We start from the raw sequence: 15,247 nt of genomic DNA on the forward strand, positions 1-15,247 counted from the left end.
ATGGTAGACGACTTAAATTGTTTCACCTCACTCTCTCGTGTATGTATGAAAGTGATTTTAAAATTATCAAAATCATTTCTATTATTTTTAAAATCACTCGAAAACACACTTTTAATCATTAAAATTAATTTAGTTTTCAATTTTACACTTTTGAATGAAATTTTCATATCATAAAAATTAGTTTAAGGATTAAAAACATTTTAACCATTTCAAAATCACTCTCAATCATGCAAGTTCCTTTACTTTAAAAAAAATAAAACTGAAGCAACCGAATGCACGAGTGTACAAAGCTCTATGATTAATAAGAAAAGAAAAATCTCTTGAATACAAAGACAAAACCCATGAAACAAAGCAATCGAGCCAAAATGCACTCGGACCTGATCCACCCAACCTTGCCAACACACGCACCGTTGAATTAGAGATAAAAGGAGCATACTGGAAAGTAACTTAATGGAAGAAAGCTGCAATCGTCTTAAATATACTCAAATATCTCTCAGAGATATCATAGATTGAAGGATCTATTGTTGGCATAATGGTTTGCTCTTGCAGAATAGTGTCAACATCAATAGCATACTCCATAATCCACTCACACTTGTTTTCCTCTAATGGAATGGACTCCAAATTACAAATTTTATTTCCATCCCCCAAAATGACTCATGTTGTGACACAAGTCTCATATTAAGTTGGATCGAATAACTCTTTATTGCTTAGAAATTGGATCGAATAATTGTTTATTACTTAACATTAGATCTTAAGTTTAACAAAAATTACATGCTAAGGGTAAAAAAATATAATAACATATCAACAGAAACTCATGTACCACATAGTGGTTGCCTTCTCGGATGAGCTCCATGACGAACTCAAGGCACATCAAGCATGGTTGATGATGAATTACGACATTAATATCTTGTTACGATGGACAAAAATGAGTCTAGTGACTAATTCTCTTGTCGACGACGAAAACTTGATGCAATGTCTATCTGAACTCCTGGTAAGTGCACGTGAAAAACTCGAATATGATCGTGAATGTAGAAGGTTCTTGGTCTACGTGTAGCTTTGAAATATTTTCAGCTTGTTGTCGATGGCTTCTGCAACAAGCATGTATGATCTTGTCAGTGTCAACAATGGTTAGCTCCTAGTATATTGAATGATGTCCGTTGCAGTCATAACACATTAAACTTAAACTAGGTAAATTTTTTGTTCCACTTGAGTATTATTGTTGATCTCTAACAAAGTTATTTTGCAGAAAGAAAAAATAAAATAAAATAATATACTATAGATATATCTATATAATTGAATTTTGCAATAAGAAAACTAAGGTAGTCTTTTATCACGTAAGAGAAATAAGTGTTGTCACGTATGATATATATACTTCCTCGTTATTGAGTTGATGATGGACTAAAAACATGTTGCCCAAAAAAGGAAGAACTTCTAAAATAAAGTCATCTAAAAAAAAGTAATTGAAAAACATTCCAAATATGGTGTCCCAAGGCAACAAATATAACAAAAAGGTAATTGAGTTTTCAAGCATGCTTATGCCTGTTGGAAAGGAGATGCAGCTTATGATCATGCAATTGTAACTTTAACTCAAACTGAAATATTGTGAACCAATTTCAACACCTATTCAACCTTCTAAGCAACGAGCCTAATCCATTAAACCTATATTTCCTAAAGTAAACTTAATTAATTAAAAATACAATCTAATGATTCTAAAGATTTTGTCCTATATCTAAGATTAAAAAAAAAAATCTGAATCAAGTTTTAATCTAACCCTCTCATTAGTCTAGGTGATTGATCTAGAATAATATTAGAAAATAGGTTAAAATACCATTTTGGTCTTCATACTTTGGAGTTTGTTAAATTTTGGTCCCTCTTAGTTAATTTTTATTGAAATTGATTAAATAATAACAACTTTCATGCAAGGAATTACAACATGTGGACATGTTATCAAAATTTGTAGTCAAAATGTTATTAGATAACAAAAAAAAAATCAATAATATACTAGCATTATGGACTAAATTTAAGATTAATTGAAAATACATGGTTAATGAATCTTTAATAATCAAAAAGCCTAGAAGGATGGACCGGACACCACAAACTGGTCGTTATTGGAATCACCATTTCTCTAATTTCAAGTAATTGATCCAGGTCTCTTTTGAATCCATCTTTTCAAACTATATATATAAATAATCTCCCTTGGTGTATTAGAAAATCTTGGTAGGATTCCATGAAAATCAGACCTTTTTACTTACATACCAAACCCTTTATCAGTGGAATTGGTGTTTAAACCATTTCACAAGCTAGGTAGAAAATCTAATAATACAAGAAACTACGCATTCTATGAAACGAGAAACAAGAAAGAGAAAAAGTTATTGAAGTGGCTCAATCCTCCCTTTATTTATCTTTCTTTTATCGTCTTGACAAAAAAGGAAAAAAGTCTTTGTCACATCAATGAGAGGAACTAAAATTAAACAATTTTCAAAGTATACAAACCAAAATGATATTTTAACGTAGAAAATAAACTCAATAAAAATTAAATCATGTTATGAGAATGATAGAAAGTTCTTAATTTACATGATATGCTTTTTCTTTTCTCCTTTAGGACACTTGAATATTTGAATTCCTTAGGAGAATTTAGTTCATGATGAAAGAAAATAAAACAAAACTGCTGGAAAACTTCGTAATAGAATAAAAGAAGAGAAGTTAAAGGGCAAATATCAATTTATACTCCTAAACTTAGGGTGTTGTATCAATTTAAACCTTAAATTAATATTATATTGATTTAAATCCTAAACTTTGAAGATTATATCAATTTAAACCCCAAACCAATAATTATATCAATTTAAACTTTGAACTTTTATATGAAAGTTTAGGATTTAAATTGATACACTTATAAAAGTTTGGGATTTAAATTGTTACAATTATTAATTTAGGGCTTAAATTGATACAATTTACAAAGTTTAAAGTTTAAATTGATACAATTCTTAAGTTTAAATTGATACAATCTACAAAGTTTAGAATTTAAATTGATATTTGCCCAAAATTAAAATAAAATAGAAGGCAAAATAAAATTGAGGAAGAAAAACTTGTTTATTGAACCTAATGAAATAAAACACACTTGTTTTTAAGGAAACAAAACACACTTGTTATACTTATGATGTAAAAGATTAAGCTGGAAATTAAAGAACTCAAAGAAAATGTAAACAAAACTTGAGCTTGAATGTTAGAGAAAGTACATAACTTAAAATATCAAAAGGAAGTGCAAAAATGGGAGGGAGAAAGAACACGCGTCGAATGTTATTTGACAGACAAATGACTGAAACAATGGAAAAATCCTACAACATCTTTTTTTTCAATCCAACCCAACTTAACCTTGTCAAGAAGAGTTAGGGTAATAGCAAACCACAATCTCTTGATAGGATCGAAATGAACCAAGATGCAGTAGATCAGGTTCTTTTAAGAAAAGAACGCAGAAATGAAAATCTTGAGCTAGAATATGATTTATCTCCAAGGAATCGATGCATTCTTTGTCAGAAAAAACCTCCCACTAGTAGCACAGGAATAAACAGGAAATAACAGAGAAATTAAATAAAGCAATAAAACTTGAAATACAGGAATTAACGTGAAAAAACTCCAAACCGGAGAAAAAAACACGGACCATAAAAATTACACTGTGGAAAAATTTATTACAATCGCACAGAATAATTCTCTCAAAACTTTTGTATCACTCACACCCTTTAATCTCACTCTCAAACTAGATAATACAAAAGAGAATTTAATTAGAATTAGCACACGTGACACGTAGACTTTAAAGTGTTTCTGACTGAAACAATTTAAAACCAAAAGCACATTCCTTTCATAGTGCTTTGGAGTCCATCACTGCCTAAAACTTTTTCAATGTGAAACAACTGCACTTCTAATATATTGATTCTTGAGTGTTAATTGCCCATTTTATAGCCTCTAAAGGTTAGGTACTTCAAGGATTGTTGGGCTAGCAAATCGTTGTCCATCAGGCTAAAAATCAATACAAAATCTACCCAAAAATAGCCAAATCCAAGAATCGCACACCTTCAAAAGTTTGTGCACCGTTGGACAAGATTGCAAGGAGTTTTTGTAAGGATGACCTCTTTTTCGGGGACAAAATGAAAAATGGGTACTTTTTTAAAATTGAATGAAAAGCGGCATTCTGCTTATGTCAGCACCCTATGAATTCACCCATTTGACCCTGAAAACCATTTGCATGCTATGCTTCATAAGTTTTCTTGATATTTGATACTCAATCTTCGCTCCTCGATCCTCGATACTTGATGCTCGATGTTTGATGTTCTATGTTATATACTAGTTACATGGTACTCGATCCTCGATACTCGATATTCGATGCTTGATATTTTACACTCTATGCTATATACTTACTAGGTACATGCTACTCAATCCTCGATACTCTATGTTGTATGCTTTATGCTCGATTTAGAAGCTCACTTGATGCTGAATGCTCTAATGCTCTATACTCTAGGCTTGATGCTTGATGCAAAGAAACGGAGGAAGAGAAAAAGAAGAATGCACAAAAAAGAACAAAAGAAAGAAAATGGAAGAAAGAATGCACAAAAAATGCACAAAAAACGAATCGCAGAAAAAAAAAAAAGAAAAAAAGGAAGATGGAAGAAGAAGAAACTAAAAAACCAAAAAAGAAAAAAAGAAAACGCTGCAAAACGAAGAAAATAGAAGAATACATTTAGGATTAAAGTGGTAATTTCATACCGTGATGACATAAACATAAGGCCAAAATTCATTAGGTTTCAAAAGAATACCCATTTTTCATTTTTGCCATTTATTATAGGCCGTCTATGCCATTTTCCCAAGATTGAAATAGCAATGGCAACCCATTTGCAATTCTGCTGCTTTCTTCCGTTTTTCTACGTTCAAAACTGGACTCTTTTCACACCAAAACATCTTTATTTGATACATCAAAGCAAAAACATAGGTTTCACTTGTTTTTACTTAAATTTGTAATAATTAGTATCACTTTGGTTAAAAAAACTCATGAATACATTACAATAACTGAGTTTCAAAACTAAATAACTCAAATAAATGAGAGGTATCCATCAGTATCCGAGTGTTTGGCCTTGCCAAGTAAGCCGCATATGACTTACACATTAGTCACAACTGGTGGTCATGTTTCATTAAAGCACTCGTGGATATGGTATACAATATTAGATAAATCGTGGCCTATACACAAAATATTTACCTTACTTTTTGGATTACTTTTAGAACTACTCTATTATTGTGTGTGTATATGTATGTATGTATATATATATAATTTTCTATATAAAAATGTACAAATTTAAAAGAGTAATACTTAGTAAATTAGCATAAATTTAGCAGACATAAAGTATCATCTAAGAAATGAAAGTTCCTAATCTCTCTAACAAATTTTCAAGTGGTAGAAATTTCATGACCTTACTTGAACAAGATCTATTCTATAGGTTGTACAACTATATCCTTCGATTAAAAAATTTGTAGAAATTTTGAATTTCCTTCTCTTAGATGACTTTTTTCTTCTTTAAATTTCCGCCAATTCATCATGCTATGTAAGTCTAATATCAACCACTTTTAACATCAATGGGAGGAATGTCGAGCATCCCACATCAGAAAAATCAAAATATCTCACAATGTTTATAAGATACATGGACTACTCTTCTCATTACCAATAAGTTTTGAAATGAAACTGCATGTTATCTAATAGGGTACCAGAGCTCATGAAGCCCAAATGGGTACTCAATCCAAAAACAAAAATTGAAATCTGATACAAGAATGGTGAACCTAAAGGGGCATGTTGAGGATCTCACATTAGAAAAATGAAGGGACCTCACAATGTTCATAGGATACATGAAATACTCCTCTCTTTGCTAATTGGCTTTGAGATGGAGTTTCACGTTCTATAACATGGACTAAAGTGAAAATTGTTAAAACAAATGGACTAAATTGAAACTTCTATAAACAATAGAAACAAAATTCTCGAATATTAGGTACTAAAACACATATTTAACATTTAAAAAGAAAACACAGAAAAATGAATCTAAGAATTCAGTTAGAGTCGGTTGTTTTGAGTTCCAAGGTTAAGATAAGAAAAAACATGAAATATTCCCAGATCATGAAGGTAAAGAGTCATGGTTATGAAGATAGCGCCCTTTGTTCATACAGGAATTATGAGGTTTACAATTAATTCTTCAAGTTTTGGAATTTTGGTCAGGACATTGCGTGAGGTTATGGTCGGAAGGTTTCTTCATGCTTCCCTTGGAGTAAATATTTGCAGGAAGAAGTGTTCCAATTGGGAGATCAGTCCAAAGAACTTAGAAGTTTTCATCTCATATACTTGCATTTGAAGGGTCCGTTTCTTATCAAAAACAAAAATAAAATAATTAAANAATAAATATATATATATATATATATATATATATTGAAGAGCGTTCTTATTGGGATCAATACATGGGTGCTTTATTGTAATATGAATTCCTACTTTGGAGTATTTTACTTTCTCGTGAAGGAAGTCCCTTTCTTTACTTACAATATATGTGTTCTTCAAATTATTTCCTCTCAAAACGTTAATAACTAGCTGAAGTTTATCTTATTTCTCCAACGCCTTAACTCTTACCTTTAGGTCAACTTCATGTGAAAACCAAGAGTTCTGTCAACTAAATGGTTAAGGCATATACCATTGCCTAAGAGGTTTATAATAGAGATCTCTACAATCCAATCCATCCACTCCAAATGCTTTTTCTTTCTTTGAACTGAGGAAAGTGTTCATTTATACATTAATTAAGAGGACCTTTCCAGATGATTGGAATCCATTAGGCCCTTGTCATTCCGGAGTCCCCATTTCCTTAATAATCTGTTGAATCTTGATTTCTTCTAGAAGCTTTTCAACTACTTCCTCCATTCGTTCAATATTGTGCCCCCATTCAATATTATCTCGATAAAACTTTCGTTCTTTTCTATGGAGTATATCTTTTAAATACTTTTGGGGATAATTTTATTTTTTTTCCTAGTCTTTAGTATATAGCTTTAAAAGGAGCCCACAAAAATTTCCTCAAGTTCCTTCTCTTAGACCAACCTTTTTATCCTCTATCAAAGGCTAATTAACAAGAAGATTCTTCATTCTTGCTGATAAACTATGATGAAAAAAGTCAGAGTTTTGTCCATTCCTCATAGCCATATAACTCTACTCTTTTATAACCCCCTCCGATTCTCGTTTAACATAACATCAGACAAATGGATTCTCATATTCTTTTTCCTCTCATTATTACAAGCCACCTCTTGAAGAACTCATGTTCTTTGATCTTGCATATTTAGCTCCTATGTCCTATCTATGCACTTTTGTTTGAACATGTTTAGTATCCTTTTAAGTTTTGCTTCATTTTCTTTATTTTCTGAATAAACCAAAAATTTTCCAGCCTCCATCTGGAAGGATATTTTTCCACACTACTTGAAATAACAAAACTGGGCGCTATAACAAAAATTCAAATCAGAATGAAATAGGCAAGTGAATGTACCTGCCTTGGCTTTCCTCATCCTCTATTAAAGATTCTTGGAAGTTAGAACTTAGCAACAAATAATTGGGACCTTGGCTTTATAAGACGTCTTGGGAGATTGATCTACATGAATCAGATCCCTCTTTTGTTTTCCCTCTACCTTTCATTCCTCGATGGAGCAACCAAAAGGTTTTGGCTGCCAGGATCAAATGGCTCCTTTACAATCCGATCTCTTTGTGATGATCTACTCAACTCGTGATCAACTCTTATACACAAGTTTTCTCTCATTTTTACCTGAAAAGGTAAACATCCAAAAAAATCAGGTTGTTTCTCTAGGAAGTAGAAACTTACCAAGCAAGCTTAAATTGACAAAATGTAAAGGCAACTCCCATGGCTCCCTATGCCTGAGATGGTGTCCTCTTAAAAAGGACAGGAAAACCCAAAGTCATGTCTTCGTAACTTTTCTTTTGCTGGTCACTTCTAAGAGTTTATTTTATCAAACTTCAATTGACACATGACATCATGGCCCTCCCCAAGGATATTAAGTCTTTCCTATCAACAATTATAGTGTTAATACTCTTTGTGCTAATTTGAATAATTATTTACAATTTAGAGCTTCGAAATATTCCCCTTTATCGTAATTTCATATCACATATGAAGTGTCTCTTATCAAAAAAGAGGTTGGGGGAGGGGAGGAGGGTGTTAGTAAATAAACCAGATTCATAACCTGTGATGATTAGAATTTAATTCTCTGTAATCAAGGAGTCAAAGCCATCAAAGCTAAAGTATCAGCATCCAGGTTCAGATTATATGTGAAGTATCCCTGCACGAAAGAGTAAGTTGGTGCTTTAAAAATTGAGCAGAGATATATTTATGAGTATATTCAGTATGCGTGTGAACATGACACTCTCATATTAAGCAATCAGAAAACACAACCTACCAATTCAATTTACAGTTTAATAGAATAATAAAGTGGTATATAAAAGGAATACGGTTGCATGCACACACGAGAGAAAAGAGACCTTTGCCTTAATTAAATAGTCGACATGCATCCAGTGACGTGCAAATTTAAAATCTATCATCAGGCACAAGTCCTCGTTGGAGCATTTCATCATGGAAACGAAATGCATCCTTCATATTGTCTTGGCTGACATGACCATTTATCAGAGAAGAGTATGTGGCTCTGTCAGGATTTATACCATTCTCAATCATTTTCTTTAATACCTGCTCAGCCTCTTGCATTCTTCCTTTTGCACAGAATCCATTCAAAATTACATTATATGTAATAACATCAAGTTGGAGCCCTTGTTTTTCCATCTCATTAATTAATACAAAAGCTTTTTCTAAGTTATCTTCTTTTAAATATCCATCAATAAGAGTATTATATGAGATGCTATCAGGAATTATTCCATTTGATATCATTTGGCTCAAATATTCATATGCCTTTGGCATATCACCAGAACGGCAGTATCCCTTAATTAAAGTATTGCAAGTGACAAGATTGGGTTTGATACCCCGTTCAACCATCTGGTCACACAAATGCCATGCCTCAGATAAATGGCCTGAGCTACAAAATCCGTTTATTACAATTCCGTAGGAAATGTGGTTAGGGAGAATATCTTTCCTGATCATATCATCCCACAACTCCTTGGCCCTTTCCATTCCGCCTACTTTGCAAAAGCCATCAATCAACGTGTTGTATGTCACTATATCTGGCTTGAGGTTTGTACGAACCATTGTTCCAAACAAATTCAGCGCTTTATCCATATTTCCATCCTTGCAATATCCATGAATGAGTGTGGTGAAAGTATAAAAGTCTGGAAACACACCCCTCTCAACCATTTCATTAAATAACATATCTGCATCAGCAAACATCTTCTTCTTGCATAATCCATTCAAAATAGTATTATACGCAACCACATCCATAAAACAACCTTGAGCAAGCATCTCATCCCTCATTTTTAAAGCATCTGAAATAGCACCATTTCGACAAAACCCATCTATGAGAATAGTATAAATAACATTATCAGGCACTAGACCAATACTTTTCATCTCTCTAAAATGCATAAAAGCCTGATCAAGATGCCCATTCCTTGCTAGCACACCAAGCAGAGAACTAAAACTAACCAGATCAGGAAGAACACCATGACGTGACATTTTGTCAAATATTTCTTGAGCTTCTAAAATATTATCTCTTCGACAAATCTCAACTAGCAATGTGTTATACGTAGCAGCATCAGGCCTTAACCCAAGTTGCACCATCTCGTTCAAAACATCCTTTGCCCTTTCATACTTGCCTATCTTACATAGGCCATTTATGATAGCATTATAAGTTAGAAGGCCTGGTTCCATACCCTTACTCGAGATTGAATTCAACAGTTGGAAGGCTTCTTCAACAAGTCCTTCACGACAGTAAGCATTGATGAGAGTATTATATGTCACAATGTCAGGAAAAACTCCTTTCTCTTCCATGTCTGATAAGAACAAGTTCACATTCTCAATTTTCCGGTCTTTACACAGAGCATTGACCATAATATTCAGTGTATAAACATTCAACTCAATACCCCCTCTCACAACTTCCCCATATATTTCCCAAGCTAAATCAACCCACCCAATCTTCACAAGACCACCAAGGAGACTGTTACAAGCATTGATAGAAACAGAAACTCCTTTGCTCCTCAAAATTCGAAATGCTTCAGACCCTTCTCTTAACTTTCTAGCTTGCACATAAGTCCTTACTAGCAAATCAGAAACCAAACCAATCGACCCAAAATTAACACTAGTCGAAATTAAGGATTCGACTACCTCAACTCGTGAGACGCCGCTCTTCCTCACCATCCTAAGAATGCAAGCTTGGGCTTCTGAAAGCCTCCTGCCGCGCACTAAAAAATGAACCATTGCACTCAAAGAAAGCGACGAATGCTTGAAATTTGGGCAATTAGAAGAAACCAAATCAATAAATTTTAAGCCCAAATGTAAATTTTCACGACACCTACAGAGAACTTCGAGTAAAAGTGAAGGGTTCAGGCGGAAAAGAGAATTGGACAAATAACTTACATTATTCTGCTTCAAATTGAACAAAATCTTGTCCACTAGAAACGAATCCGAGGGAGAGAATGAAGAACAGACAGGATCGTGGTGAGGAAGTTCTGGAGTAATATGGGTTTGGAGGGATCGAAGGGGAGTATTGGAACGAAATTTGGGGAGCGAATAGATAGTGTGAGTGACCGAAGGAGTTGCAGATGCGAATGTTGATGCGAGAACTCCACTTCTGAAAGTGGATTTTGGGAGAGGAAGACGATGAACGGCCATTTGAGGACAGCTCAAGCTCATTCATAGAATCTCAAGAGTTTCTGAGAAAGAAAAGAGGAACCATCTTTTTCAGTAGATGGTTTTTAATATTTGGTAACTTTAAAAACCATCTAATGTCAAATTATTTACAGAAATAATAAAAATAATGAAAATTATCTTTTCCAATCCCACCCGTGAACATCTATATTGGACAGTCTTAGAGAAGCCCACTAGCATCCGAGAAAAATTATAATCCTACGATAGAGAATTATTAATATTACTTTAATTCATTATTTGTCGTGATAGTATCATTTAAGAATAATGAATTATCAAATGAATGAGAGCAGTGAATATTATACAAATTTTCCACTAGCACGGATTTACCACAATGTCCCGTGACAGCATCAAATCTTGTTCCTCTTTGATTGAATTTTAATGATTACGTCATACAAAAAGAAGAAAAAAAAAACTATTTGGTAACTATTTGATTTTTTTGTTTTTTAAAATTAAACCTATAGACACTAGAACCTTCAAGTACCAATAATTCAAAAAACTAAGCCTTTGAAAGCTTTAAAAAAAAATGATAGACACTTATAGAAGTTAATCACATAGAATTGATAGACACCGATATACTTCTATCAACCTCTATCAAATAATATTAAATTTTGTTATTTTGTGTAAATAATTTTCTTATTTTTCTATTTTTGAAAATGTCCTAACTATTATTTAAAAGTTTAAAATAAATAATTAAATTTCATTAATTCCATGTGAAAATTATAAATGTAAAAGGAAATTACTCAATTTCTCTTGTTAAAAAAACTACCTATCAAATTATTCATATATAATTCAGATGTAAATATCATATTCAAATATATTTATTAGCGTTGTCATTAGCCAATCAAATTTAAATTTTAAATACAATGTTTATATAATAATAATAATATAAAAATAATCATTATAATAAATTAAAAATTAGACAAATAGGGGATCGGGGGCAAGGATGGAGACTTGTTTAGCTTATGAACAAATTTTTTGCCCACATTCCCTCACCTAAATGGAAAATCCTTACCCGTCTCCATGGAAAAAATGAACATCTTCATTGTTTAGGAACATATATGTGTGGGTATAGTGCCAAAATTGTTTTCTTTACGAGTCTACAAGGATTGGATTGTTTGCCAATTCAAGTAGTATGAGAGTTAGGTTTGGAACACAGTTGGTGTTAAAAGGGAGATTTGCGAGGAGTCACCCTAGCATGAGACGATTAGGTTGGGCCAACCTATGTGTACTGATTGAGATTATTATCCTAAATTGAAATAAGTTGATGGGTTCCCTTATTTATGTCCCCACGTCCCTCCCATGTGGCGAAACAGGGCAAAAATAAATAAATAAAAGGGAGGGATAAGGTTTATGGACCAACCATATGAATCAATGGTGACCCCACATTATTTCTGAAAAGATCGTCAATCTCATTTTTATTAATTTTTACATAGGACTCATCACTTTTTTTTTTCTGACTTTCCATCATTTATCACTCTCTAGATTCATAGATTTATTCATTTGAACCATAGATCTCGTGGCATATTTGTATGGCAATTAAGCTATGCTCCATTTGGTTTCATAACTGAAAAGTTATATATAATTTTTATTTTATCTATCATTTCTCTACAAAAATCGATATCCAAATTAAAAGTAAGTATATAGCTTCATACTTAGAGATCCATGTCCAAGGGTTGTTTTTAAATATAGGAAATCAAACCAAAATATTTACAAATGATAGCACAACATCACCGTTTATATGCGATAGACCACAATAGACCGTAGACATAGATGATAGTCTATCACGGTCTATCACGATATTTACAGGTAGAATGTGATATTTTGCTATTATTTGTAAATATTTTCCGCAATTTTATCATTTAAAATAATTTTCCTTATTAAAAGTTTGCATTTTTTTCCTTTAACCGCCATTTTTCGTTACTGAACCATATTAAGAATCATGGTTAGAGATCCATATTCATATCCATATCTATCGTTAAAGAGTTAATATGTTTCTTCTGTATGTTATTTTTGTTAGGCCATATTTACAATGGTTGTGTTAACGTTATTGTTATTATTTTTATGCGGATTTTTTTTATTACACATTTAACTGAAAAATGTTTTTTCTCTGATTTTTGGATTAGTTTGTTACAAAAATATAATTTTGCAATAAATTAAATAATATTAGCTTATTTAAATCAAATAACTATAGAGGTTTTGTTTGAAAATTGTTTCTATAATGTATTTATATAAGATTATAAGTTTCTTCAAATTGAAAATTGAATTATATGAATGTGATTTAAGATTATTGCTATTTTTTTTTTTTTTTAAGTATACATTTTTTATTTTTATTTTAAGTATTGATTTTTTAACTATAAAATTTTGAATAAGCAAATAAAGTTGATAAAGGGTATTTCAATCTCTATAACATGTTATTTAGTAACTATATTTTATTATTTTTTAGTACAAACTAGGGTGGGAGAATTTGAATCAGAGACTTTCGGTATATAAGTGTTAGTGAACTAAATTCTTGTCAGTAGTAACTACATTTTAATTAATTGGAAACATAAAAATGACACTATAGTAATCATCTATATTTTATTAAGTTTCCATATGGAAGTAAACAACAGATTTCTGATTACGATCAATTACAACCTATTTGTAGTAAATAATAAACATCATCGAAATAATTTCATTCCGTTGCGATTGATTTTCATCATGGTTAGACCATATTTTTATTGTGGGTGCATAAACTTGGTGTAGACCAAATCCAAAGAGGAAAAAAAAAAGTAACAAAAAAAAGTACCTTTTTAATCAACCCTATAAAGTTTTATTCAAAAAAACATAATTGAGCCTAAAATGTCTAATTCAAAACCCTTAAACCTATTACTTTTAGCTTATTAGCTACAAGACTTTTCTACCTTTAACTAAAAATAAAATGATCTTTATTAAAGCATATCAAAAGCCTAAAACATAAACACCTGACCTAAATATAAATAGTTACAATAAACAAATTTAGAGCAATGCCCTATGTGTTGCATCTTGTAATCTCACTTGACATTAAGGATGGAGTTTCTTATTATCTTTCTTTTTTAAAGATCATCAATTGCATTTATATATGATTGTACGTGGAAACTAAAAGCTAATTGCAACTTCATACAATTGGTTAAAGTGAAGACATTTTAGTTCATTTCAATAACTTTAGCGCACCTTAAAGTTAAAAGGGTGAAGGTGTACTATTTATAAATAACTGACAAAAGGGTGAGCAACACAATCCTATAACTCAAGTCGAGCCAACCTACCAACACAATCTTAGAGTTAGTTGAACTGTATCGGTAATTATCGGTAATTATTGTTTGACAGTTAAATTGTCTATGTTTGGGATGTAGAGTTGAGTTGAAATATCTATATTTTGCATACTGAGTTAGGCTAAGCTGAGTAGAAAGTTCATGTTCTAGGTGTAGATTTGAATTGAGTTGGAGTATCTGAGGTAGATTTTTCTAAACGAAATTTATTTTCTCTTGATTTTTTAGCTGTTTTTTAAAATTCCAATTGTACATATTTTCCTAAATTTTTTTTAACGCTAAAAAATGTTTAACTCTTTTCCAATTCTTAAAACATAAGAAATTTCTATAAAGTAAACATATACTCACCAAATTTTGAATCAATTTGTGAACACTCGATTACATAACATATTTTCTTTCCATTCCTAAACACCAAACATGTGAAAACTTTTCACAACTACTTAATCCTCGATCATAAACACTGAAGAAGCTTACAAATTGAACAACTTCTTATTTTTTTTCTTCTCGAAAAATGTAACATATTTTCAACACACAATTTGAATACTCAATTGCATAACAATTTTATTTACATCCCAAAAAACATGTCATATTCTAATAGAATGAACATTTTTTTTACTTCCCACCCCTTAATTTTTTACTCTCAAATAATTTTAATTCAAGCACAAATGTTAATTAGAAAAAAAATAAACCTATTATTATCTTGTTTATTATCGGTTTGTGAAATATAAATTTCAATTTTTACTGTTAATAATTTTTTTCCTTTTTTGTGCAAACATTTGATTCTTACATTTTATACCAATACAATAAATGATATATTTTGTTTGTACAAACTTGTTTTTTGCAAACATTTTTATGGTTAAGTCTAATTTTCCACTCACAAATGAAATAATGACATCCACAAAAAATGTATATGTACGTGTAAAAAAGGAAAATTATTTTAAATGACAAAAATGCCAAAAATATTTACAACTAATAACAAAATATCATTGTGATAGACCGTAATAGACAATGATAGACTACGATTTATGTCTATCATATTTTGCTATTAGTTGTAAATATTTTAGTTAATTTTCCTATATTTGAAAA

The 15,247-nt window shown here is 31.4% G+C and overlaps 1 protein-coding gene across 8 annotated transcripts; it reads right to left on the reverse strand.

The window, feature by feature from the left end:
• Positions 1–678: 678 nt before the first annotated feature.
• LOC120071173 (pentatricopeptide repeat-containing protein At5g01110) lies at positions 679–10,915 on the reverse strand. Of its 8 annotated transcripts, none has more exons than XR_005480172.1 (4): positions 9,044–10,915; positions 8,257–8,352; positions 7,551–7,823; positions 679–1,088 (listed from the first exon to the last, which is right to left on the reverse strand). XR_005480172.1 is itself a non-coding variant. In XM_039023281.1 (2 exons), exon 1 carries the CDS (start codon positions 10,860–10,862, stop codon positions 8,598–8,600), a length of 2,265 nt encoding a protein of 754 aa, XP_038879209.1. In that variant the 5' UTR covers positions 10,863–10,915; the 3' UTR covers positions 8,255–8,352; positions 8,558–8,597. The 8 variants fall into 8 exon arrangements, 2 of the variants coding, with proteins under 2 accessions (XP_038879209.1, XP_038879208.1); XR_005480169.1 differs by having other exon boundaries at positions 8,552–10,915; XR_005480174.1 differs by having other exon boundaries at positions 10,587–10,914.
• Positions 10,916–15,247: the final 4,332 nt, after the last annotated feature.

The sequence above is a fragment of the Benincasa hispida genome, chromosome 2, assembly GCF_009727055.1.
Source record: "Benincasa hispida cultivar B227 chromosome 2, ASM972705v1, whole genome shotgun sequence".
Lineage (NCBI taxonomy): Eukaryota > Viridiplantae > Streptophyta > Magnoliopsida > Cucurbitales > Cucurbitaceae > Benincasa > Benincasa hispida.